At 45.4% G+C, this 25,508-nt stretch overlaps 1 protein-coding gene across 2 annotated transcripts in view; it reads right to left on the bottom strand.

The window, feature by feature from the left end:
• Positions 1 to 25,508, bottom strand: part of ZNF451 (zinc finger protein 451) — a 345,089-nt gene that overhangs the window by 237,856 nt on the left and 81,725 nt on the right. For both annotated transcript variants that reach the window (XM_030198989.1, XM_030198990.1), the window contains exons 7-8: positions 10,466 to 10,619; positions 3,406 to 3,553 (exon numbers count right to left, since the gene is read on the bottom strand). In XM_030198989.1, coding sequence (XP_030054849.1) covers positions 3,406 to 3,553; positions 10,466 to 10,619 — 302 coding nt within the window. The remainder of the gene's footprint in view (positions 1 to 3,405; positions 3,554 to 10,465; positions 10,620 to 25,508) is intronic.

Here is a 25,508-nt window from a genome sequence, read left to right as displayed (position 1 = left end):
TGCACACCTTCATTGCGAATTACGCCCCGAAACCTGTCCTCCCGCGGAAAAATCGCGCCCTCCGCGCCGATTCCCCCGAAAGGACTGAGTTCTCTGGAAGAACCGACCTCTAAAGGGCCCACTAGTCCTCCCGGGCCTATACCGGCGAGCCTCCTTAAACCTGCCTCGGGAGGAAGTACCCCTGGACGCCCCTTTTGGACGAAAATCCGGAAGCCGAGGGGCCTTGGCATCGCTGAGTCCACGCACCAACTTATCCAAATCCTCCCCAAAAAGCATGGACCCCTTAAAGGAAGCGAACAAAGCTTAGCTTTGGAGGCCGCGTCAGCGACCCAACCTCGCAACCACAGTGCCCTACGTGCCCCCACCAGCATAGCCATATTCTTGGCCGAAGCACGGAGCAAATCATAAAGCGCAATCAGACAAAAAGGACGATCCCATTTCCAATTTGGCTAATTCCTGTACCCCGGAGGTCCCAACCTCCACCGAATCATCCAGCAGTTTCTCGGCCCATCGGAAACACGCCCGCGCAACTAGCCCCCCACAAATCGAGGCTTGCAGGGCCAGGGCCCACAGATCAAAACTCCGCTTGAGGAAGGACTCAAGCCTCCTATCCTGGGGATCCCGGAGAGCAGTCCCCCCGTCCACCGGTATAGCCGTGGCTTTTGTAACTGCTGTCACCACTGCATCCACTGTGGGAGCCTTAAAGGCATCTCTCTCTTCCTGTGGGAGCGGGTACAGTCTCGACATAGCTTTAGACACTTTACAGGGAGAATCCGGCGAATGCCACTCTTGAAACACCATATCCCGGATGTCCTTATTCATGGGAAAGGACCTAGCCTGCCGCTGAATCCCCTTAACCAAGGGATCCACCTGTCTAGCCTCCCCCAAAACCGCCTCTGGCTGATCAAACTTGAGGGTGGAAGAAATCTGCTCAATGAGCTCCGCAAGCTCCTCCCTGTGAAAAATCCGCACTACAGAGGGATCCTCCCCCGGGACCACCAACTCCGGATCCTGAGGCCCCTCAAGCCCCTCAGGGTCCCCATATCACTGAAAACACCTTCGGATCCTACAGGGGAGAACCCCTCCTCGTCATCCCACTCAAACCGAGGCCTCTTCGCCAGCGCCGCACTAGCCCCCTCCCCTAAAGATGGGGGACCAGCCTTCCAGGCTTGAAAAAGGGTCCAAACAAAATCCGGAGAAAAACCAACGCCTCCTGTACCCTCAGGCACCCCCTTCGGCGCCGACCCGGGAGCAGCAGGGCCAAAAACCGCTGAAATGGCGGCTGTTCCCGCCAAAACTAAATTTGTTGAAACCGTCCCTGCCGGTGCTCCTGCTGTCCCCGATGCCCCCGAACTAGCTGGGGCCTCCGCCACCAACACCGGGGGTGCCGCCATCGGCGAGGCCTGCTTTGGTTCGCCGCACAAACGGCACTGGCCTCCCGGCGCTTCTATGCCTCGGCGCGAGCACGCGCGACAGCGGAGAAGTTTGCCTGCCATGCCCTCGAACCACACCACCCGCTGTGCTGAGCGGCGCACACGCTGTCTCTCACAGCTTCCCCCCAACAAAGAATCGCTCTGCTCTCTTTCACTAGCGATAGGAAACGAACCTGCCGTCCGTTCCTATCTACATAAAGCCTCAGACGGCTCTTAAAGAGATATCACCCAATTTCTCTTTCTTTCTTTCTGTCTGGCAGCTGAAAAGTGGGGGGCTCTCAAGGCTACAATCATAGAAAGCAGCCGAGGCACAACGCTGCCAGCATCTCCAAGGAGAGCAGCACAGGGGGAGGGACCTGAACACAGGTGTAACACCCCAGGGGGAAAAACTGGGCCCCACCGGACCCAGGGCCCCGAAGCACTTTTTTTTTTTTTTTTTTTTTTTTACCACGTACAGGGAGTAGTCCAAACTAATAACTTAGGCAATAAGAGAGGAAACTCCTCAACTGAATAATCAAACTACCTCACCAGACTATTGAAGACTGCACAGGCTGTCCATCTACCTCTGCTGAGACTGAGAAAATACTGGCTAGTGGATGTACTGCACAGGTTATATATACAGTATTCAAAAGCTCAGTGTTTCTCAGTCTCCCTCTGCTGGTAGGAGGACATAACCCATACGTCTTGACCGGTCTGGAGGGTCGTGGAGGAACTTATAATATACCACCCAGATTTAAAGATCAGAGCGGTTTACAAATATATACAATTTTCACAAAAAACACACAAGAAACAGAACGCCAATAAAAAGGAGGATTCACAAAAAACATTCACGTAACCTTCAAGAAAAAAAACAAACAGAAAATCTAGATACCCAAAATTAGACTCAAGACACTGAAAACCCATGTACAGGAAAGGCCACAGAAAGAGGAGGAGGCAGTGTCTATGAATGTTCACAGACTCAGACATGTTGATTGCCACTACTGGACACTGACACATTGTAGGTCTAGAGAGAAGGGGAGCAGCCCTGTTTGTATGACCCATTTTGGGGTCCTTATCCATAGTTTGGGAACCACTGTCCCAGACTAACAACCAGAGTAAATTTTATGGTGGATTTTCAATACTGAATCATACTTTGTTTTGGCTCAGCACCAGGGTGGTAGAGGTGGATTTTGTTTGTCTGTGACAGAGATCACTGAATATTTTAATTAACTGCTTCATTCTGCTTAGTGAAGAGCTGCTTGGAAGAATCTTTGTATTGCTAGTTTTATTAATTTCTGTTTCAACTTTTGCTTGGGAACAATAAAGAAAACACTCTTCATTCCTGCTCATTTCTCTAGTCTTTGGCAAATGCTACTGGACAGCAATGGGTATTTTCTTCTATTGACTTCGCATTTAGCAGAGAAAACAGCTTGTGGTGGTGTGTGATCTTGGAAAGAAAGCAACGTTACTTACCTGTAGCAGGTGTTCTGAGGACAGCAGGCCAATCATTCTCACAAATGGGCAACGTCCGCCGACAGAGCCCGGTGTGGACGCTGCCCAGCGTATTCTCTCGTTAAGAGGCCTTCGGCAGCATCCCACCCAGTTATGAGATGGCATGACCTGCTTGTTCTCAAAGAAAGACTGCTACTGTCTATCTCTTTATCTAGTACTTTACTAGTTCTCATTCATTTTACTAGGCCATGGTAATTGTTACATTGCTGCTATGACAATGACCTTCAATGTGTAAAAAAGAAACATGAATTTAAAATCCACAAGGAAAGCAATTCTTTGTTCTATCACCTGAAAAGATCAAAGCGTATGAACTTTGCCCATCCAAGGCAGAGAAGGACACAAGAAACCTCTCTCACACAGAAGACAATAAAGAAAACTGCCACAAACATGAGGACCTCAGCTAAAGTTAATGGTTGCTACAATACTTTCATTGACCTCAGCTAAAGTTAATGGTTGCTACAATACTTTCATTCTTACTGACCTGAAATGAGCTGTTACTTCCATATGAGAAGACAATACTCGCTGGCACGTGGTACAGTACACCCGATATGGGACAGCCTTGCACAGGGACAACAAAACATTCTTTGCATATGATGGAAAAGGCAGAGGAGATGGGGTACCTTTTTTTTCTAGGATATAAAAACAAACATTATTTGGAAAAGACCTATAAGTAAATGCACTGGTATAAATGGGTGCTTACCTACATTGTCCTAGTTGTTCTCTCTACATTCCTATGTCTCAGGGTTTATACACTAATACATTTGCATTTTCAATTTTTAGTTTGCTTATTGCATGAAAACATGCTTATGTTTTTGGCTTTTCCATCTGTCTATGAAAGTTGACATCACAGGCAGAACCAATTTGGTCTTTTTCTGTTGTCATTTATTAGGTTGCTAGTGGGGCGGACAGACAAACCAAAAACACTTGGCAGTACCAGGCAGCCCTCAAAGAGTCTTCAACTGTCTGTATTACTTAAGCAGGAGTGAAGCAGTAGGAAAAGCTGCTACCACCATTGCCAGAATCATGGCCTTTTAATACTGAGAAGTTGAGCATATTGCTCACTTCTCCCTTCTCAATCCACAATCCTCTACTTTCCCCACCGATTCCTCTCAACACCCCTGATCAGGTCATCAGGAGAGTAGTGGCATATCATGTTGTTGCCCTTCGCTGTTAAGAGCCCATCTGTTGCTGAACATTACAGCAGTACATTGTTCCCCCACAGCACAGATGTCCTCCTTTTCATTTCAAAGGTCACTTTATTGGCAAGCAGAAAGAACAGAGGGCGAAATAGGAAGGGGGGGGGGGACGGATAAAGATCGGGTTGAGAAGGAACGGAAATGACAAGGTATCAGCTACGGTCAGTGGCTGAGGGGAGGGAATAAGTTAAAAGATGACAGAGTGAGGGATGGGTGGAATTCTTCCAGTCCAGATCCTCCGTCCTTAAAACCTATACTATATCCCACCAACAGATCCTACTCATTACACAATCCCAGGCCTGCCTTCCTCCTTTTACCCCATTCTCCTGTTTCTCTTCCCCTTGCCATTCCTGGTCCTCTCTCCGTCATCCTCCCCCCCCCCCCCCCCCCCCCCCCATCAACCGCTGTGAACACTTAAGTACTCCAACAGTCACACATTTCTAGAGCTGTTTTAGTTTAGTCTACCTTTTTAGTGCACTTCAGCTTTTTGCTAATCCAGTGTAACTCAGCTCTTAGGACATGTGTCCATGGATATCATTGGTTGCCAGGTGCCAAAAAAAACTATCGTAAAATCACAGCAGCATTGTTGTGCAGCTAATGACAACAGAAAGAGGATAAAAATGTTTACAAATGACAACAATAAACTCAAAAGACAAATTATCTAAATAGCCATTAAAAACACATGCTCTTTAAAGTCTATCAAGCATAACAGATGGCATTAGGCCAGTGGTTCCCAAACCTGGGCCCCGATGATCAAAGGTAAATATGGGTGCTACAGGCCACTAGCCCCTGCATTTACCAGCACAGGATGAACAGAGGGTCCTGGCACGGCAAACAACAAGCGCGCCTGGGAATACCACAGAGCTCATTTAAATGAGCTCTGCAGTAATAGACATTGATAGTATCAATACCATGAAATCAGTAGACATAGGTAAAGGGGCAAATGAGGAGGAGGGTGGGGGTAGGGGGGGAAACTGTGAAATAATGATGATGATGATGATGATGATGTAAGATTTGATGCAGATGTACACTTGCGTTATGACTGAATGTTTACACAGTGAGTGAATTTATTGGTTATGTTTGACATGATGTATCATCAATAAAAATCGTTAAAAATTAAATGAGCTCTGCAGTATTTCACCCAAATAGATCAGAGCACTGCGCTCTGATTGTATGGGCGGAATACTACCTTAACCCGACACCAGCTCGGAGCTGGCATTAGGGTTAATGCTCCTCTCTTCTTCCTCCCCACCCTACCCATCCAAGCCAGGCAGCCTAGACTGTCACAGTTGGGCCAGGAGCCCCCCCTCCCCCAGACAAGTTGGCCCACTGACCTTCTACTGGGGGGGGGGGGGGGGGCTGGAGGTCCAGTGAACCTCTAGCCCCCCTAACACCAAAAATGTCCCTGGTGGCCCAGTGGGCAACTCTACCCCACCCCCCATCCGCTCTGATGGCCTAGTGCCCCCCAGGCTCCCCCGTACCTTTCGTAGGAAGTAGCAAACATAGAAACCTCTGATGTGGTGGCCGTATAGATACATGCAAGTACGCCTCCTTGAGATTGAGGGCAGTGAAATTCTCCTGCTTCAACTGAGACTATGATGCTCCATGCAAAAGTGAGGCACTCTAAGGCAGCAGTATAGACCTTTGAGATCTAACACTGGACGAAAGGTGCCTTCCTTCTTTGGGGCAATGAAATAGAAGGAGTATCTGTCTTATCCCTGTTTGGCCTGGGAACTGGAAAAATGGCCCGTTGCGCCAGCAAGGAATGTACGGTGGCCTAAACCTCGACTGCCTTAGTTCCCTTTTAACAAGGAGACTGCAAGGAGCAACTGGGCAGGAGAACTTGTAACCTTCTGTAAGAATATGCAGAATCCACTGGTCTGACACGATTTTGGCCCACTCCTCCTGAATGTCTTCCCACTGGAGGAAGAGTTGACCAGCCTCGCATCATTGCGAAGCTCTGGAAGCACTGGACACTCTAGCTGAGAGGAGGCCTTCCTCTTTAAACAAAAGGAAGATTGTAATGCTTAAAAGCAGGACATCTGAACATATACTGCTGACGACCAGGCCGGTACCATCTGCTGTCAGCGCCATAACCAGGGAGCCCACCCTAGAAGCTGCAATTTATCTTTCTCCACTGGAACTAACGAATACAGGCAAGCCATGGCTCTTCATGCTCTCAAACTAACGAATACAGGCAAGCCATGGCTCTTCATGCTCTCAGTTCCCCCCCCCCCCCCCCCCGGTCTGGAGAGACCCCTTCTGCTGTAATCAAGTCCTGAATTGGGGAAAGCCTTAGAAGGACCCCTAAAGCCTCCTCATGATCGAAAATGGAACTCCTGATGCCGAAGCAGAAGACTCCTCAAATGGAAAGCACTGTCAGTGCCTTAGAAATAGGAGTACTGAGCACCTCTTTATGAAACATCTTCAGTACTTTTGGATCATCCCCATTCTCAGGAGGGAAATCTCCCTCCTCTAATGGCTCCTTCAACAATGGCTCCTTTGAATAGACCAAGGCCACATCAGATAGGAGGGAGAAGCAGAGATAGCCTCATCTGCCCACTCCTGGAGGTCTAAAAAAGACTGGAGCTGAAGGGACGGGAAACTGAAGCACCTTGCAGCAACTCTGATTGTCGGTGCTTCAGTAAATAGACCTGGTGTAAGAGCAATTTAAATTCTGGAGAAAACAAGAGATACTGATGCAGCTGAATGCTATGTCAGGCCCCGAGACTGTAAAATGACAGATGTGCTCTATGGATGATCATCCATAGTGCTCGTTCTCGCGTTTTTCTGCATCAAACTGTGCACTGGCCCTGCTGGAGAGCCTGAAAACCTCGGCATATTCGGATGCTGCACCAAATACAAAGATGTACTGCCGCAGACCATTTCCTCTGCGTCCCACAGAACACACTGCACAGGAGTCACTATTCACCCCGACTGTCACAAGAACAGCACAATGTGTTCCAAGCGGTGAGTCAGGATCCTTCCCCTGCACCAAGTAGAACTTGCAGCCCTCCAAGTGGCTTGGAGTCAAACTCTAGTACCACTGCTGAATGCTCCCTACCCAAGCTCCATAAGTCTTACCACAGATGAGTGAGGCTCAGGACCGATACTCTGTACCACGCTCTCCAGCAAATCTTTTTTTTTTTTTTTTTAAAGGTTGTTCTGCTGGAAAAAGATGTTCTGGAATTTTCTGGCCTTTTCGGTCTTATTTCTGTGTGTTTCTGAGAGTTTCCACTGATAGTGGCAAGATAGGAATTTCAGGCTGACCACAAACTGACAAGACCCCCCCCCCCCCGTTGTCATGACATCCCAACTGTTTGTTACTGAGCAGAGGTGTGGCAAGGACACTAAGGCCCTATCACAGGACTCCTATTTACTTGCAGGATTGCTGATTGGGTGATATATGAGGTGGTCCTTTGTGATGGGAAGGTTATATAAGTAACTGCTCATCTAAAGAAAAATAGTCTGGATGGCAAGAGAAGTTTCATATCTTTGTCACAGCCTATTTCCGGGGGGGGGGGGGGGGGTGTCCTTCCTTTCCCCCCTGTAAGAACTAATTATATACAGCTAAGAATCTTTCTTTCTTTCATTCTTCCTTTCTTTCTCTTTGTTCTGTGACCTTTGTATGACAGTGAAGAATAAAACCTTCCTTCCTATTGTTAGACTGTGTTTTGTAAAACTACTAATGCCAAGAGCCAATAGTATTTCTTGTGCTGTTGCTGGTGAGTAATAAAGATACCTTTCTTTCTAACTTAGTCTGACTTTTCCTTTATTTGTAAGAGAATAGCATAATGAAAATGCAGCCAGTACAAGACCTCCAGATATAACACTGCAGACAAGCTACCCGCAAAACTCAACTGGGGACCAGTTGACCAACTGGACCAGGAGCAAAGCACTCACGACCAGAAGATGAAAAGTGTTTCCATCTACCTGCTAGAGATGGAAAATACTTTGGAGCTAGACTGGATGCCAAGAGAGAAATTGTTCAGCTCAGTTTTCAGTTCATCTCCACCTGCTGGATGATGGGCACAAGTATCCCACCGGTTCTAGAATAGAGGGAAGCTATATAATGGAATAAGATATTCTTTCCACTGGGAAAGGGGAAGCAATGTAGGCACTAAGAGTGAGCAGGGAGAGAAGGAAGTACACCTCAGACCCTCAGAACTCCAAATTTGTCATCTCTGACAGTCTCCCCCCCCACCCCCACCAAATCATTAACCACGAAGACAACAGAAAATGTTAGTATAGAAATATATAGAGAGAGTCCTATATAGAGATATGTTCCCTGTATTAATCGTTTTAAACTATTTTATTCAGGCATTGAACAAGCATATATATTAATACTGTAAATACATGTTTAAATACAAGAATATACAATTAATAAATAGTATAAAGAATATTTACCAAACACCAACATATCATTCTTTTCAGATTAAAAAAAAAATCACAATTGGAACCATCTGGTACAGTTAGTAAGTCTGTGTGCAAACAATTGCGAACCTCAGATCACACAATCTATCCACTCCATTGTTCAATGAATATGCATGATTTTCAATCAAGGCTATTTCAAGTCAAGCTTTTACACACTTTTCCAAAATAATGTAATCATGAATTTGCTGCATGAAACAGCCTCTTAAAAAAAAAATATATACACACACACATACAATCCTTGATTGCTTTGAAAACATCTTGAAAACATTGTGTTGTATTTCCATCAACACAATGTATTGTAAGCCACACTGAACCCACAAACAGGTGTGAAAATGTGGGATACAAATGCAATAAATAAAAAACATTTCTGCAGCCTCAGTTCAATCTAATTGAGTCAGGGGGTCAATTTGAAATTTTCAGGCTCTTTCCAACAGTCTAAACATAGCTCAACATTTTGAGACTGCATTCCTTTGTAAGAATGAATAGAAAATGTAATAAATCTAGGATATGGTTTTTTTTTTTAAATTTGAAGGTATTTTCTTTATGTTATTTAGTTCTTGTATTTCTTTATTTCACTTTTTAGAATTGTATAAAAAATCTTCATTTAAAAAAATGTAATAATGTGAATATAACAAATGCTTTATATACCGCTAGAACCTCACAGTTCTGAGTGGTTAACAAATTAAAGAAAACCAGAACATAATTCTGGGAATATACAATACCATCAATTAGGATAAGTTACATTAAGAGATTCTTTTACTAAGGTGAACTAACAGATTTAGTGCACACTAACGATTAGCGTGTGCTAAATGATAGGACATCTATAGGAATATGATGGGCATCTTATTTAGCATATGCTAATCATTAGCGCATGCTAAATCAATTATCAAACCTTAGCAAAAAGGACCCCTACATCAGCTAAAACGTTATCTTTGAAAGAGCAAAGTTTTCAACATTTTTCTAAAATCATTATATTTATGGAATTGCCACATGTTGGGAGAGCTCCTTCCCAATTTTAGCTGCTTGAAGTCAATGACATTTCACCTATTTGTAGTCTTTTAACACCCTTCAAAGATGGAAAAAAAGCAAAAGGATTATTGGTATATCTTCTTCACCATATAGAATTTTATGTAAAATACATGAGTTTAAATAAAACCCTCACTTCTATGGGGAGCCAATATAATTTCTAATAGTAATGTGAGATCCTATCAAATTTACCTAAAGAGATGATCAGTTGACCTGCTCTGTGTTTGGAATTTAACAAAAATTTAGTACAACACATATAACATTACAGTAGTCCAACTAGGAGAGCAATAAAGCACTATTTAAGAGTCAAAAATGTGCTATACTGCAACAATTTTCAGATCCTTCTTAGTTTTCTTAACAACAAGAATGATTTCCTCACTAAGAGCCCCTTTTACCCAGCTGCAGTAAAAAGGGGCCCTTGATGGTGTGTGGCTTTGCCATATGCCAAGGCCCCTTTTACCACAGCATGTATTTTCTTTTTAAAAAGGAAATGGCTATGTGGTAAGTACACACTTGCCATACGGCTATTTCCTAGGAGCCCTTACTGCCTCCCATGCTAGCCTGACGGTAACCAGGCAGCAACTACCGCCAGGTAAACCCCCAGCACCCAAAATAATAATTTTTCCCGCCAGAAATGGAGCGTGGTGGGAGCGGCACTACCGCCAGCTCCAGCGATAGGCCGACGATAGTGCCGGATTGGAGCGCTGCAAGCCCATGAAGGCTTGTCATGACTTTGTAAAAGGGCCCTTAAGGAACTGATTTGAGGCTCTAGGGATAGAGTATAGTCTATCAAAACTCAAAATCGCATCCATTTTTTTTTTTTACAATTAAGGCCCATCATTTCTCTTATAATAAAATAAATGACAAATTTACAGATCAACATACCACTCAATTTAAAGCACTGAAGAAAATGATTCTTTGCGGACATATGTTGCAGGCATTCTTCTCGAATATTAAAAAGAAGGAAACAATGCGGACAAGCAAAACACTGAATGACTTGGGGAGGAAGATTCATTTGATGACCATCATCTATCCCAATCTGAAAAACAAAGCAAATTCAGCAATTCAACATGTTATTACTAGCACAACAAGACAGACCAAAGCTCATTTTGACATAGTTCAGCTTTGCTATAAAAAGATTACTCTAATTCACTGAGTCCTAATGCAACCACAAAGTGCAGCAATTCAAAAACTGAGACATACAAACCAGAGTTAATAAGAATACACTATATTTACACATCCAAAACCCATTTGGCAAGTCTGTACTAATTTATTTTTATCAACTTCTAAAAGGAATGACTTTAATCAATTTTTTATTTTCTTCATTCTATGTACCTCAATGTGTCGAGGCCAGCATTCCCTACAATTTCCTTTTACAAGGACGAACAAAGAGGAAAGGGAGAACAGAAAGGAGAAAGAAGGAATAAGTTAAGAGATGTCGCTGGGTCAGAAACAACCCAATCGCTTCAAGTTCCAGGCAGGAATGCAAGGGTGAAAAGATGAGAGCTGGCCGGGTCCGTCAAGATGGCGACTAACGGTCTCGAAACTACCAGAGACCTTGCTGAAACCGTTCGGAACGGGACCTTTCGATCGTTAGTCCCGTTAAGCCCGAACTTGTAGACCGCCACTGGGATTGGGGGCATCCCCAGTGTACCAGCGGCCTTCCCGGAGTGATCCGGCACCAGAGATCTCTGGCGGAATACACCAGCCACCCAGGAACGAGGCAGACGACGAGAGACGGCCAACGCTTCCCGCACCGACTGTTGCACGGGACGCTGTTGGCGAACACGCCACGCTCCCAGTGTTCCCCCACCGCCCGGCCGTGTCGAGTCTTCAACTGAACGGAACCACTGTGGCCCGACCACGTGGAGCGGTAACGTTCGAGACGACAGGAACAGCGAGAGACCCAAGAGCTGTGCAGAGCTGCTACAGGCCCAAGAGATATGCGATCGATGCCATTGCCAGCACCATCCCCAGACGGGCTGTCGAAAGCCCAAGCCTGGTCTTAGCAAGTGCGGGGCCCTAATGCAGACCAATCTGATGGGGCCCCATCCTAGCCCCGCCCCCACCCTAGATCTCGGCCATCCCCTGAGCTCCCCAGCTCCCTCCCTCCCAGCTCCAAGGCCGCTGGTCGGTCTCTCTCTCTCTCCCCCACCCACCAGCTCCAAGGCCCCCCTCCCTCCCCGCTCCAAGGCCTGCCTCTCTCTCCCTCCCTCCCACCCTCCCACCCACCAGCTCCAAGGCCCCCCCCTCTGAATTTTAAGTTACCGGTGAGTCTGACGTCGGTGCCGGGCAAGATGGTGGAGGCTATTATTAAGAATAAAATTGCAGAGCATATACAAAAACATGGACTGATGAGACAAAGTCAGCACGGATTTAGTGAAGGGAAGTCTTGCCTCACCAATGTAATGCATTTTTTTGAGGGGGTAAGCAAACGTGGACAATGGGGAGCCGGTTGATATTGTATATCTGGATTTTCAGAAGGCGTTTGACAAAGTGCCGCACGAAAGACTCCTGAAGAAATTGCAGAGTCATGGAATCGGAGGTAGGGTATTATTATGGATTAAGAACTGGTTGAAAGATAGGAAGCAGAGAGTAGGATTGCGTGGCCAGTATTCTCAGTGGAGGAGGGTAGTTAGTGGGGTCCCGCAGGGGTCTGTGCTGGGTCCGTTGCTTTTTAATGTATTTATAAATGACCTAGAGATGGGAATAACTAGTGAGGTAATTAAATTCGCCGATGACACAAAATTATTCAGGGTCGTCAAGTCGCAGGAGGAATGTGAACGATTACAGGAGGACCTTGCGAGACTGGGAGAATGGGCGTGCAAGTGGCAGATGAAGTTCAATGTTGACAAGTGCAAAGTGATGCATGTGGGTAAGAGGAACCCGAATTATAGCTACGTCTTGCAAGGTTCCGCGTTAGGAGTTACGGATCAAGAAAGGGATCTGGGTGTCGTCGTCGATGATACGCTGAAACCTTCTGCTCAGTGTGCTGCTGCGGCTAGGAAAGCGAATAGAATGTTGGGTGTTATTAGGAAGGGTATGGAGTCCAGGTGTGCGGATGTTATAATGCCGTTGTATCGCTCCATGGTGCGACCGCACCTGGAGTATTGTGTTCAGTACTGGTCTCCGTATCTCAAAAAAGATATAGTAGAATTGGAAAAGGTACAGCGAAGGGCGACGAAAATGATAGTGGGGATGGGACGACTTTCCTATGAAGAGAGGCTGAGAAGGCTAGGGCTTTTCAGCTTGGAGAAGAGACGGCTGAGGGGAGATATGATAGAAGTGTATAAAATAATGAGTGGAATGGATCGGGTGGATGTGAAGCGACTGTTCACGCTATCCAAAAATACTAGGACTAGAGGGCATGAGTTGAAGCTACAGTGTGGTAAATTTAAAACGAATCGGAGAAAATTTTTCTTCACCCAACGTGTAATTAGACTCTGGAATTCGTTGCCGGAGAACGTGGTACGAGCGGTTAGCTTGACGGAGTTTAAAAAGGGGTTAGATAGATTCCTAAAGGACAAGTCCATAGACCGCTATTAAATGGACTTGGAAAAATTCCGCATTTTTAGGTATAACTTGTCTGGAATGTTTTTACGTTTGGGGAGCGTGCCAGGTGCCCTTGACCTGGATTGGCCACTGTCGGTGACAGGATGCTGGGCTAGATGGACCTTTGGTCTTTCCCAGTATGGCACTACTTATGTACTTATGTACTTACCTCGTAATCGACGTCAGGGGCGGGACCAGAGCTGAGCGAGGGAAGGGAAAGGAAGGCTCCCAAAGCGCCACCCAGCAGCCCGCACGGTTTTCACGGCTGCTGCTACCTGCCGGCTGCTCTGATGTCCACGACGAGGTAACTTAAAATTCAGAGGGCAGGGGGACTGGAGCTTGGGTGGGCGGGGCAACTTCAAGCGTGCCGCGCGGGGTCCTCTTGAGCGCGAGGCCCTATGCGGTCGCCTCGCCCTAAGACCGGCCCTGCGAAAGCCAACACAGCCTCTTCCTGCTGGGCTGCAACACTCCCCACCGGACGGCACCTCCATCAGGCTTCTACCCCCAATCTATAAATGACCTCTGCTCATCTGTTTCAGCCTCAGCTCCAGCCTGCAGCTCCAGCTCCTGTCCTGCATCCTCTGCTCCAGCTTCAACTCCAGACCGCTGCGACCTCTGCTCATCTGTTCCAGCCTGCAGCTTCAACTCCAGTCCTGCGACCTCTTCTCCAACCTACAGCTTCAACTCCGATCCTGCAACCTCTGCTCCTCTGTTCCAGCCTTTAGCCTCAGCTGCAGCCTATTGCCTCACCTTTGTTCATGACTGTTACCTAGCGCTTGGGACTGCCTGAGTCACTACATATGGTTTAATTTCACATTCTCCTCATAGTTCTGTCCCTTCCCAATCTACTCCTCCACCCGAAGCCACTGTGCACTAGTTATACATTGCCCTTTCGTTGATTTTATTACCTCACCATCTCTCTTGTCCTCTTCCTCCCTCCTTGCTTTCTGCCTTCAACATTTCATTCTTTCCATTGTACCTTCCCCATTCTGAGTTCATCTTGGCTTCGTCGCCTTCATCGTCACTCCTCTCCTACTCTCCTCCGCCCTCTCTTACTCCTTCTTCTCCTCTCTGCTGGTGACATCAATCCCAATCCTGGTCCCCCTCACCAACCCTCATCCTATTTGTGCAGGTCGCACCATGACCTCTCCAATCTCATCTCTATTCCTCTCCTCCCCCCCCCCCCCTTCTCTGCCCTTCTCATGCGCCCCATGGAATGCCCGCTCCCTCTGCAACAAACTTTCCTATATCCATGACCTTTTTATCTCTCGTAGCCTCCATCTACTCGCCTTAACAGAAACTTGGCTCTGCCCTGAAGACTCTGCTTCAGTCGCAGCCCTCTGCCATGGTGGTTATTTCTTCTCCCATACTCCTATCCTGCTGGCCCCGATGGTGGTGTTGGACTATTACTCTCACCCTCTTCCAAATTTCAATTTCTTCTGCCACCTCAGTCTCTCTGCTTTTCTTCCTTTGATCTCTCTGCTTTTCTTCCTTTGAAGTCCACTCCGTCCGCCTATTCACTCCTTTGCCTCTTCGAACAGCAGTTATTTATCGTCCCTCTGATAAGTCCCTTTCATCCTTCTCAGCGACTTTGACGCCTGGCTTTCCTTCTTTCCCCTCCCTCATCCTTGGCGACTAACATTCATGCTAATGATCCCTCCAACTCTTACGTTTCCCAGTTCCTCGCCTTAACATCCTCCTTCAATCTCCAACTATGCTCCACTTCCCCCACTCACCAAAATGGTCACTGTCTTGATCTCATCTTCTGCTATAACTGCTCTCCCTCCAATTCCTTTGCCTCAGATCTTCCCCTCTCTGACCATCATCTAATAACCTTTACACTTAAACTTCCTCCTGCCCTGAGAGATTCCAAGATGGCGTTTCATACACACGCACCTGTGTGAGCTCCCTGAGGACGCTGCAAATTATTTCCTTCTGCGACTCCCTCGTCCCGTTGTTTGCGATGGGAAAACGGAGGGGGAAGGTTAGGGAGCTCCCCTCGGTTCCTGGACCTTCGTCGGTTTTGAGGCAAACGACTTTATAGTTCCCCAGGACGCCGCCGGGACCTCTATGTTCATCGACTCCCTCTGCCACTGTCGACGTGACGACGTCGATGGAAAGCGGAGACGGGGTTTCCTTGAGCCCCGAAGACCGCAGGGAACCTCCACAGCCAGGAAGTGAACTACTTGCCGCAGCCCAGGCAGTATCCGAAACCGAAGGGGTGAATTCGGAGCTGCCAGAGGGGAGGACAGCGGCAAAACTGAGTGGGACCCCGGACTTTACGTTTTCAGCTGATTTGGCCTCAAAGGTATTACCGCAAGCTATTATTAATAGACTTACTTGTACCGAGACCCCACCACACTCCCTTTTGCCAACAAGTGGAATAAGTAAGCCCTCTATTGTGACACTTGAGTCACTGTGGGATATGGTATATAATACTCACTCCTCCATGCAAAGTATGCTAAAAGAAAATACTAAAGATATTAAAACTCTTTCAGAAGCAGTTCTGATTCAGGCACAGGTGACAGCACAGCAGTCCTCTAAGATTGAAAAACTAGATACTAAGATTCAAGAAATGGGGTCTTTGGAATCCGTTTTGGTTAAGGACAATAATTTCCTACACAAACGTTTGGAATACCTTGAAAATCAGTCTCGGAGACTTAACCTCCGGTTTCTTAATTTCCCCAAGTCTCCTTTAATTTCCTCAATGGAGATGGTGAAAAAATACATGATTGACATTCTGGGAATGGACAAAGAATCATTGCCTCCCATAACTCGAGCCTATTACATCTGGAATATTAAGGGGACATTGGGAGATCCCCCTAGACGAGAAATGGGTGAAGAAATGAATCTTACTTCCTTCCTGGAAAGTTCACTGGATGTGATTACCTACAGGACTACAATGTTAGTCACTTTTGTGCTGGAACCAGATCGGAACGCTGTGTTAAGACTTTCCCTGAGACATTTAGACGATCTGTTTATGGGTTCCAAAGTTAGGATCTTTCCTGATCTTTCTAGGCCGACACAAGTGAGACGCAGGGCCTTTTTGGAACTCCGTCCCAGAGTAGAAGCCTTGAAAGCTAATTTTGTATTACGTTTTCCTTGTATATGTACTGTTATGCTTGAGGGCAAACAATTTCAATTTGTAGACCCTAAACAGCTTAAAGATTTTCTAGATGCTAGAGTTGAAGTGACTGTTACATGCCCTCCTACATTGCAGGCTTGAGTCTTAATCTTTTTTCCTTTTCTTGGAATCGTTTTTCTTTAGTTGTGGACGGAAAAAAAAGTGTTTATTGTTTCCTTATACTTTTTGTAAAGAATTTCTTTTGTAATTTCAATGTGAATTGTATTTAAATTTAAATTTAAATGCTTTACTTTTTGTCTATTAGATTGTAAGCTCTTTGAGCAGGGACTGTCTTTCTTCTGTGTTTGTACAGCGCTGCGTACACTTTGTAGCGCTCTAGAAATGTTAAATAGTAGTAGTAGTAGTATTATCACATTGCTGTGTGAATCATTAAATGATTAATAAAGGTAAAAAAAATAAAAATAAAAAAACTTCCTCCTGCCCAATCTTAACCAATTTATCTAGGAATCTTCAGGCTATTGACCCTACTACCCTATCCTCCAGTGTCTCGAACCTCTTCTCTACCACTGCACCATCCAAATCAGTCAATGAAGCTGTCTCTTCCTACAATACTATTGTATCCTCTGCTTTAGACACTCTTGCACCTCTCATGCCCCGTCCTATAAGGCGTACCAAACCCCCGCCTTGGCTGACCTCTAAAATCTGCTACCTATGTTCCTGTGCCCGCTCTGCCAAACGCCTCTGGCTGAAATCTCGTGCCCTTGCTGACTTCATACACTTCAAGTTCATGCTGACCTCCTTCCAATCTGCTCTTTTGCTTGCCAAACAGGACTATTACAGCCAGCTGACCAATTCTCTCGGCTCAAACCCTCGACTTCTCTTCGCCACACTGAACTCTCTCCTCAAGATGCCTCCATCTCTAACTCCCCCCTCATTATCTCCTCAGACCCTAGCTGAGTTCTTCCACGACAAGGTTCAGAAAATAAACCTCAAATTCTCAACCAAGCCACCCCCACCTCTCCCTCCCCTTGTCCATTCCCCTAACTCCCCAACCCCTCTGTCCTTTTCCTCCTCTCCCGAAATCACTGATGAGGAAACAACACATCTTCTGTCCTCCTCAAAATGAACTACCTGTTCCTCTGATCCCATTCCTACCCACCTTCTTAACACCATCTCTCCTACTCTCACCCCTTTTATCTGTCATATCCTCAATCTTTCACTTTCCACTGTGACCGTTCCTGATGCCTTCAAACATGCCGTGGTCACACCACTCCTTAAGAAGCCTTCACTTGACCATACCTGTCCTTCCAATTATCGACCCATCTCCCTCCTCCCCTTCCTCTCCAAGATACTTGAACGTGCCGTTCACCGCCGCTGTCTTGACTTTCTTTCATCTCAAGCTGTTCTTGACCCACTCCAATCTGGCTTTCGCCCTCTTCATTCAACTGAAACTGCACTTACAAATGTTTCCAACGACCTGTTACTGGCCATATCCAAAGGTCTCTATTCTATCCTCATCCTTCTTGATCTATTCGCCGCTTTTGACACTGTTGATCACAGCTTACTCCTTGATACGCTGTCTTCACTTGGATTCCAGGGCTCTGTTCTTTCCTGGTTCTCCTCCTACCTCTCACTTCGCACCTTTAGTGTACACTCTGGTGGATCCTCTTCCACTTCTATCCCACTACCAGTCGGTGTACCTCAGGGTTCTGTTCTTGGTCCTCTCCTGCTCTCCATCTACACTTCTTCCCTTGGCTTTCAATACCATCTCTACCCTGACGACTCCCAGATCTACCTCTCTACCCCCAAAAATCTCAACCAGCATCAAGGCCAATGTATCAGCCTGCCCTTCTGATATCGCTGCCTGGATGTCTCGACGTCATCTCGAACTTAACATGGCCAAAACCGAGCTTCTCATCTTTCCCCCTAAACCCACCTCTCCTCTTCCCCCTTTCTCTATTTCTGTGGATGGCACTCTCATTCTCCCTATCTCATCAGCTCATAACCTTGGGGTCATCTTCTACTCCTCTCTCTCCGTCTCTGCTCACATTCAGCAGATTGCCAAAACCTGTCGTTTCTTTCTCTATCAGCAAAATCCATCCCTTCCTCTCTGAGCACTCTACCAGAACCCTTATCCATACTCTTATCACTTCTCGGCTAGATTATTGCAACCTGCTTCTCACCGGCCTCACACTTAGCCATCTCTCTCCTCTTCAATCAGTCCAAAACTCTGCTGCGTGACTCATTTTCCGCCATAGTTGCTATGCTCACATTAGTCCTCTCCTCAAGTCACTTCACTGGCTCCCTATCCGTTTCCGCATTCAATTCAAACTTCTCTTAAGTTTGTGGAGAGGTACTGCTCCCCAGTACCTCTCCACTCTTGTCTCTCCCTACGCCCCCCCTTGGGTACTCCGTTCTGTGAATAAATCTCTCTTGTCTGTCCCCTTCTCCTCTACTGCTAATTCCAGACTCCGTTCCTTTTATCTCGCTGCACCTCACGCCTGGAATAGACTTCCCGAGCCTGTACATCTAGCCCCGTCTTTGGTTCACCTCTTTGGCGCTGCTTTTGACTCCTAACCACTACTCACTTGCCCTGTACCCTTTTATCCCCACCTCTTTAATTCCCTTACCTCTTAGTTGTTCTGTCTGTTTGCCTGTCCTATTCAGATTATGAGCTCTTTGAGCAGGGACTGTCTTCTTTGTGTATAGTGTACAGCGCTGTGTATGCCTTGTAGCGCTACAGAAGTGAAAAGTAGTAGTAGAAGGGAGTTCCAAAGGAAGAGGGCTCAGAAAAAGAAAGAGTGGCGAGTGGAATCAAGTTGGGAGCAATAAACAGCAGGAGTGGACAATTAGCAGAGGCAGAGCAAAGGGTGCGAGAGGTGGTATTGGGGGTGATAAGGGAAGAAAGGTAGGAAGGAATCCCAGAGTGGAGTACCTTATGTGCCAAAGTCAAAATTTTCTGTTGAATGTGAACAGAGACAGGAAGCCAATGGTGGTGAGCTAGAAGAAGAGATATATAATCAGTATGGTGAGCATCAGAAAGAATTCTGATAGTACTGTACTGTCTGCAAATATTTGAGGGTAGATGCGGGAAAGCCAGAGTAAATATTGCAGTAGTCAAAGTGGAAGGCCACAAGAAAATAGAAAAGAGAAGCGAAAGCGGTGTCTATAGAAGAGTGAAGAGAATGGATATGGCTTAAGGAGAAAAAAAACATGAAGCTGAATATATGCCACAAAAATTTACAGCTCAAAATAATAATTTGTGTTACCAGGGAAAATGAGTAAATTGTAAGTATTAAAAAATGAGGGGAAAAAAGACCTTGGTCAAAAATGCTGAAGAGCCCTTGATAAAGGCTATAGCTTTTGCCTATTACAGGTTTAAAAAAAATCCACAATGCAATTAAAAAAAAAAAAAAAGCACAATCTTCTAAAGCACTATTGTTAAAAATTCAAAAATCAAGGACCTCTGGTCTGGGCATAGTGAGGAAGAAAGTCAGAGGGCTAATTTACTTCTAATAAGCAGTATTGAACCCCTACTAGCGAATCCATGGCTTTGGTGGATTTCCCTGCATCTAGCGCTGTCCGTTTGCTGTTTGATCCATATGTATATGTCTTCTAAATCTGTGAAAAAAAAGAATAGAAGGGATACTAAAATGGCTGCCAAGAACGTGTCTTTGGCTCCGTCCCCTAGCTCTGAGTGGACGTCTGAGATCACTGCGGAGGTGCGTGTGGCCATGGAGCATACAGTTGGTAGACAATTTCAGCTTATCCTTGACAAGCTAGACCTGATGGAGCAGTGGTTCATGACACTGACCCAAGAGGCCGTCCAAGAGGGTTGGAACTGTGGAGGACGTGGTGCACGTTAGAGCACGACAAGCTTCAGGTTACCGCAAAGCTGCAGAGCACCTCCATTTCGTCAGATTACCTGAATCCCTGCTGGAGCACAAGTTACAGGGCTTTTTGGAAAAATGATTAGCAGACTCTTCAACTACCACTACTGGATGGACCTTTGAGGACTAAACGGGCCCCATTGCTTGGTGCCCAAGAGAGACTGCAACAATGCCTTGAGTGATTATAGCTAAGCTGTTGAATAATGCCCACAAACTTGAAATTTTACAGGCTACTAGAGACGGGAAATAATTAAATCTGTCCTTTGTTTTCAAGACTACTCAGCAGTGGTTTCCTTGGCACTGATGGCCTTTTCCTCAGTCTGCTCTCAGTGGGTGCAACAGCAGATCCATTTCACCTTGGCTTACCCAGCCAGACTTCACATTTTCCACAATGGGACCTCTAAAGATTTTGACTAGACAGCAAAAGCCGCCAAATTTGTGGGTCAGCTCGGGATATCACCTCAGGGTTGAGGTGGGGGCAGTCTATTCTGTGGAGTGTCTTGGACTCCGTTTCTGCAGATAGGAAGAACAGGATTTTGGAACCCACTTTCTATGATGTACAGCACAGAGAATTGGTTTGCCCTCTGGCCTGGCTCATGGGAGGAAAACCTTTTTTTTTTTTTTGCCAACAGACATTAGCGCTTGTCTTTACTTGCAGGCTTTCTGACATTGAACAGACATCGGGTTCAGCTCCTTTATTTTGTTGTTTTTCCCCCCTCCGAGTGGTTCCTTCATTTTGTTTCACTGACTTTTATATGAGGTTTTTCATTGATTTGGATTATGGATCTTTTTGAGGGGCTGCTCTAGTTTCAGTTCACCCTTTCTGGGGTCTGTATTTGTCACGTTTTCAAAGCTGGAACTAGGTTTGTGAGCCCTTGGACCACTGCCGAGGAGCGGCAGGCCAAACCACCCCACACCAGAGGCAAGGCAGAAATCTGACAAACAGTGAGACTTCACCTGCACTTAGCCGCCCTTCCCCAGGAGTTGAGCCCCTGGCTCTAGGCGGCCAGCAGGACTCACTGGACAGGGCCGGGACTGGATATCAGCTAGGCAGCACAGGGACTGATGGTCAGAGGGGAAAGGAATGAACCAGGGCAAAAAGGCAAGAAACTGGGCTAGGACTCACAGACAGACAATACAACACAAGGCAGGGAGTGGACAAGCTAGGGGACAGAGACTGAAAGCTGCAAGCAGCCACTAACAGAGGAAACAAGTACGGACAGACAAGGGCCAGAACTAGAAGCTGCAAGCAGCCACTGAATCAGGGAACAAACACAGACAGACAAAAGACAGAACTGAAAGCTGCAAGCAGCCACTGAAGACAGACAACCTAAGAACCACACAAAGAACTACAACCAAGGAACAAGACTAAGAAACAAACAAGGGTGGAGGCTGGGCCGCTCCTCTGGTTTTAGTTACTGGAACATGCTGAGTTCTTCACTTTGATATGTACAGTTCCAAGGCTCTTAAAATCATAACATGGAATGTGGGGGGGGGGGGGGGGGGCATACACTCCCCTATTAAATGCCAGAAAATCCTAGGGGCTTTCCACAAACACGGTATTTCCATAGCTCTTTTACAGAAAACCCATTTGGATGCTTATACAAACATGCTAATAAAAGTGGTCGCCTTATGGTGAATTTGATGAGGTAGACTAGAGGCCCCTAATAAAATCTTAGCTTTGTGGATTAGTAGTGGAGACCTGGTTCATTCGGATGCTGGCATTAATGAGATTCTTTGGTCCTTTTTTTGCTACTTTGTATTCCAATTCTACCAATACATATCTTGATAGCGATATTAATCTATCTAGTCTTAATTTGTTCCGGGTTTCATCTGGTGACTTGGAGATGCTTAATGTGCACATCCAGTTGGAGGAAGTGGACTGGGCCATGCATCAAAACCCTCTGAATAAGGCTCCAGGCCCTAATGGGTTTAGGAGCAAGTCTTAGAAGTTATTGAAGGACACTTTTGCTTCTCTTCTTAAGGAAGTGTTTAATGCCTTCATTGAAAAAGCTGATTGCCGAATATGTTTAGACTGACCCAAATTATTGCACTGTAAAAGCCGAGCAGGGATCCTGTGAGGCCAGAGTCCTATCATCCTATATCTTTTCAAACTTTGAGGCCAAATTGCTTGCATAAGTCAAGGCCAATAGATTGTGTAGAGTGTTGCCCTCTTTGGTGGTAGAGCCACAGGTGGGTTTTGTATGGGATCAGGTGATCTCCAAAAATATTAGGAAGAGCTTGGCGGTGCTGGAAATGGCAAAACATTGGGGGGGGGGGGGGAGAAACCCCCTCATTACTCATGTTGTCGTGCTGAAAAAAAGTGTTTGGTGTGAGGGTTCCTTCATGGAGCGTTGGCAGCTTATGGAATCTGGGGATTGTTTACACAGGCTATTCGGGCATTGTATTTTGCACCTCAGGCTAGAGTATGGGTCAATGATAGTTTGTCAATTCCATTTCATATACAGCTGCGTACGCAGCAGGGTTGCCCCTTATCTCACTTGCTTTTTGTTTTAACCCTTGACTCCCTAACCAGAGAGATTCAGGCCAATCTGGATATTGTAGGCCTTCAGGTGAGGGCTGACTGTTTTAAGATGGCAGCCTTTGCAGATGATTTATTGGTCTTTCTGCAGAAGCCTCAGAAGTCATTGTCAACCTTATTTGATAGCTTTTGTGAATATGGCAATTTTGCTGGTTTTCATCTCAATTTAGATAAGTCAGAGGCATTGGCGTGAACATAGGAATTACAGAGAAGCTGGGGAGGAGGCTTTCTCGCTTCGCTGGGCACAGGGCTTTTTTTTTATTTTATTTTATTTTTATATAAGTATTAACAATATGTCAAGAAAACTGTTGATATGCAAAAATGGAAAGAAATAAGCAATTCAATTTCACAACAAAATAAAACAAATATACATATGTATATATTATTTCTTTTCTCCATTTCAAGTCCACAAGATTAAGGGAGAACAAGGTAAAATTCCATGAAATATATTTTCAACTAATTAAAGTAAGAAATTTGAAGAGAAACATAAGGTGCCAAATCAATAATAATTACGGAGTAGATGTAGATAATGTTGCAAGTTGTTGCTTGGGGGTGATAGCAACCTTAGAATCCAGGAAAGAACTCAAATGAGTTGGATCATAAAAAATATATCTGAGTTAACTTTCAATACAAATTTACACGAAAATTTTAACCAAAACATGCCACCCAACTTTAAAACCCTGGGATGTCATTTTAGAAATAATTGACGTCTCTTTTCTTTTGGGTTGCTCTTGCAATATCAGGAAATATTCTTATCTTGTTATTCATAAAGACGAAAAAATTGTTTCAGAATCCAATCTCGATCAGGTTCCAATACAAATGTCACTATTAATGTTGCTGGTGTCCCCATCTCATCTTCTTGAATTATGGCACATGGCTTTTTCATTATCTGAGAGTTTGTCTGTCCATGGACCTGGGTCAAATCTATTGGTTGAAATGTTGACAAGCTTCTCCAAGACACACAAAACAGCTTAGTTGGTTCAGTGGACTCACCTGCCTCTTTCGTTGATGGGCAGAATTATATCGTATGATGATAGTTTACCCATGTTGGCTCTATGTTTTACAGACTCTCTCTTTGCGCTTAATATGTAAAGACATTAAGGCTCTGCAAAAGTTGGTCAGTACCTTTTGTTGGTCTGGCAAGAAACTGAAATTATGGTGGCGCCATTTGCTAGGTGGCTGGAGTAAGGGAGGGCCTGAGCATGCCAGATATTAAACTTTACAGTCAAGCTTGTTTATTACGCCATCTCAGAGAATGGGTGTTGGAGGCTACTCGTTATACAGACCTATCCTTCGAACTGGACTATTTTAAGCCTTAGCTCCCTATAGCCCCTTTTGCATGCTCCCATGTCTCAGCTTAATCCTCTGGTCAAGTGTAGTTTGCTGTTTCAACATTTGTGGTGCGAGTTACTTTCAGTTTGGAGGACAGAATCCACAGAGTAGTGTCTTATTGCCCTTGGTGGGCAATGTTGTTTTTCCACCCTGTCTTAATAACGTGGTGTTCAAGAGGTGGGCCCTGAAGTGTATTGAGCTGCTGGAGCATTTGTTTCGAGAGGATGGCTCTCTTCTATCTTATGCTGATTTATAACAACGACACTCCTTTACATTGACGATCAATTTGCATATATGCAGTTCGTAAGTTATTAGTTTGTCAGCTCCTTTTTAGTGCTAAAATAAAGGAAGATTTTGAGGGTGATGCATTAGATCAGGTTTCCATCTCTTGGTTTCACAAATTGCTGGTTAAACAGCAGCCTGCACCACTTTATACTTCTGTACAGGAGTCCAAGACCAGGGAGCTGGGCAGGCCCCTCATATGTTCCATTAGTCCTTCCCTGTTTGCATCAATCCCAAAGTTGGTTCATTCAACAGACCTGCAAGAATGATGTTTTCGGGTGTTTTATCAGGCCTATATTTCTCAGAGTAGAGCATAATTGAGCAGGCTGTGCAGATACCTCTTGCTGTTTGAAATGTAAAGAACATAATAATTTGTTGTCCCATGGTCTCTGGTATTGCAGACGGATAAGTGTTTTCTGGGTGGCTGTTTTCACATATTTACGTCTATTAGGGCAACCTTTGGTCTTGTCTATAGAAGGAATGCTATTTAATATAGTCCCACTCCTGGGTTCATGGGTAGAGGAGAAGGTCTTTTCCTGGGGAAGGCTTAAATTTTAGGTAAGAAATGTATATTAAACCAATGGCTTCAGGATTCACCTCCTACCTTTTGGTACTGGAGAAAAACTTAATGCGCTGATGACGTGGGAGTCCTGGGAGGCTCAAGCTCACCTCAAGAGACAAAGGACTTTTTACCTTACCTGGGACCCCTATTTCACAACATTTTCACCGACTGCTCCTAGCCAATTTCACAACACGCTTCAGAATTCCACTCATACTCATTAGTTCTATACGGGAGGGGGAAGGGGATGGTTATGCGGAAACAGGAGGGTAAGGGGGAGGGGGGAATAAGAAAATAAGCACTGCAATACTGAGACAGACCAAAGGTCCATCAAGTCCAGTATCCTGTTTCCAACAGTGGCCAATCCAGGTCACAGGTATCTGGTAAGATCCCAGAACAGCAACACAGAATTTATGCTGTTCATCCTAGAATATGCAATGGATTTTCCCAAGTCCATCTTAATAATGGCTTATGGATTTTTCTTTTAGGAAATTGTACAAACCTATTTTAAACCTGCTATGCTAACTGCTTTCACCACATTCTCTGGCAACGAATTCCAGAGTTTAATTACACGCTAAGTGAAGAAATTTTCTCAGATTCATTTTAAATTTACTTAGTAGCTTCTTTGCATGTCCCTTAGTCCAAGTATTTTTGGAAAGAGTAAACAAGCAATTCACATCTACCTG

Source organism: Microcaecilia unicolor, chromosome 3 (assembly GCF_901765095.1).
Source record: "Microcaecilia unicolor chromosome 3, aMicUni1.1, whole genome shotgun sequence".
Classification (NCBI taxonomy): Eukaryota; Metazoa; Chordata; class Amphibia; order Gymnophiona; family Siphonopidae; genus Microcaecilia; species Microcaecilia unicolor.
Note: the sequence above shows the minus strand (reverse complement) of the source record. Positions and strands in the feature narration are given on the sequence as shown.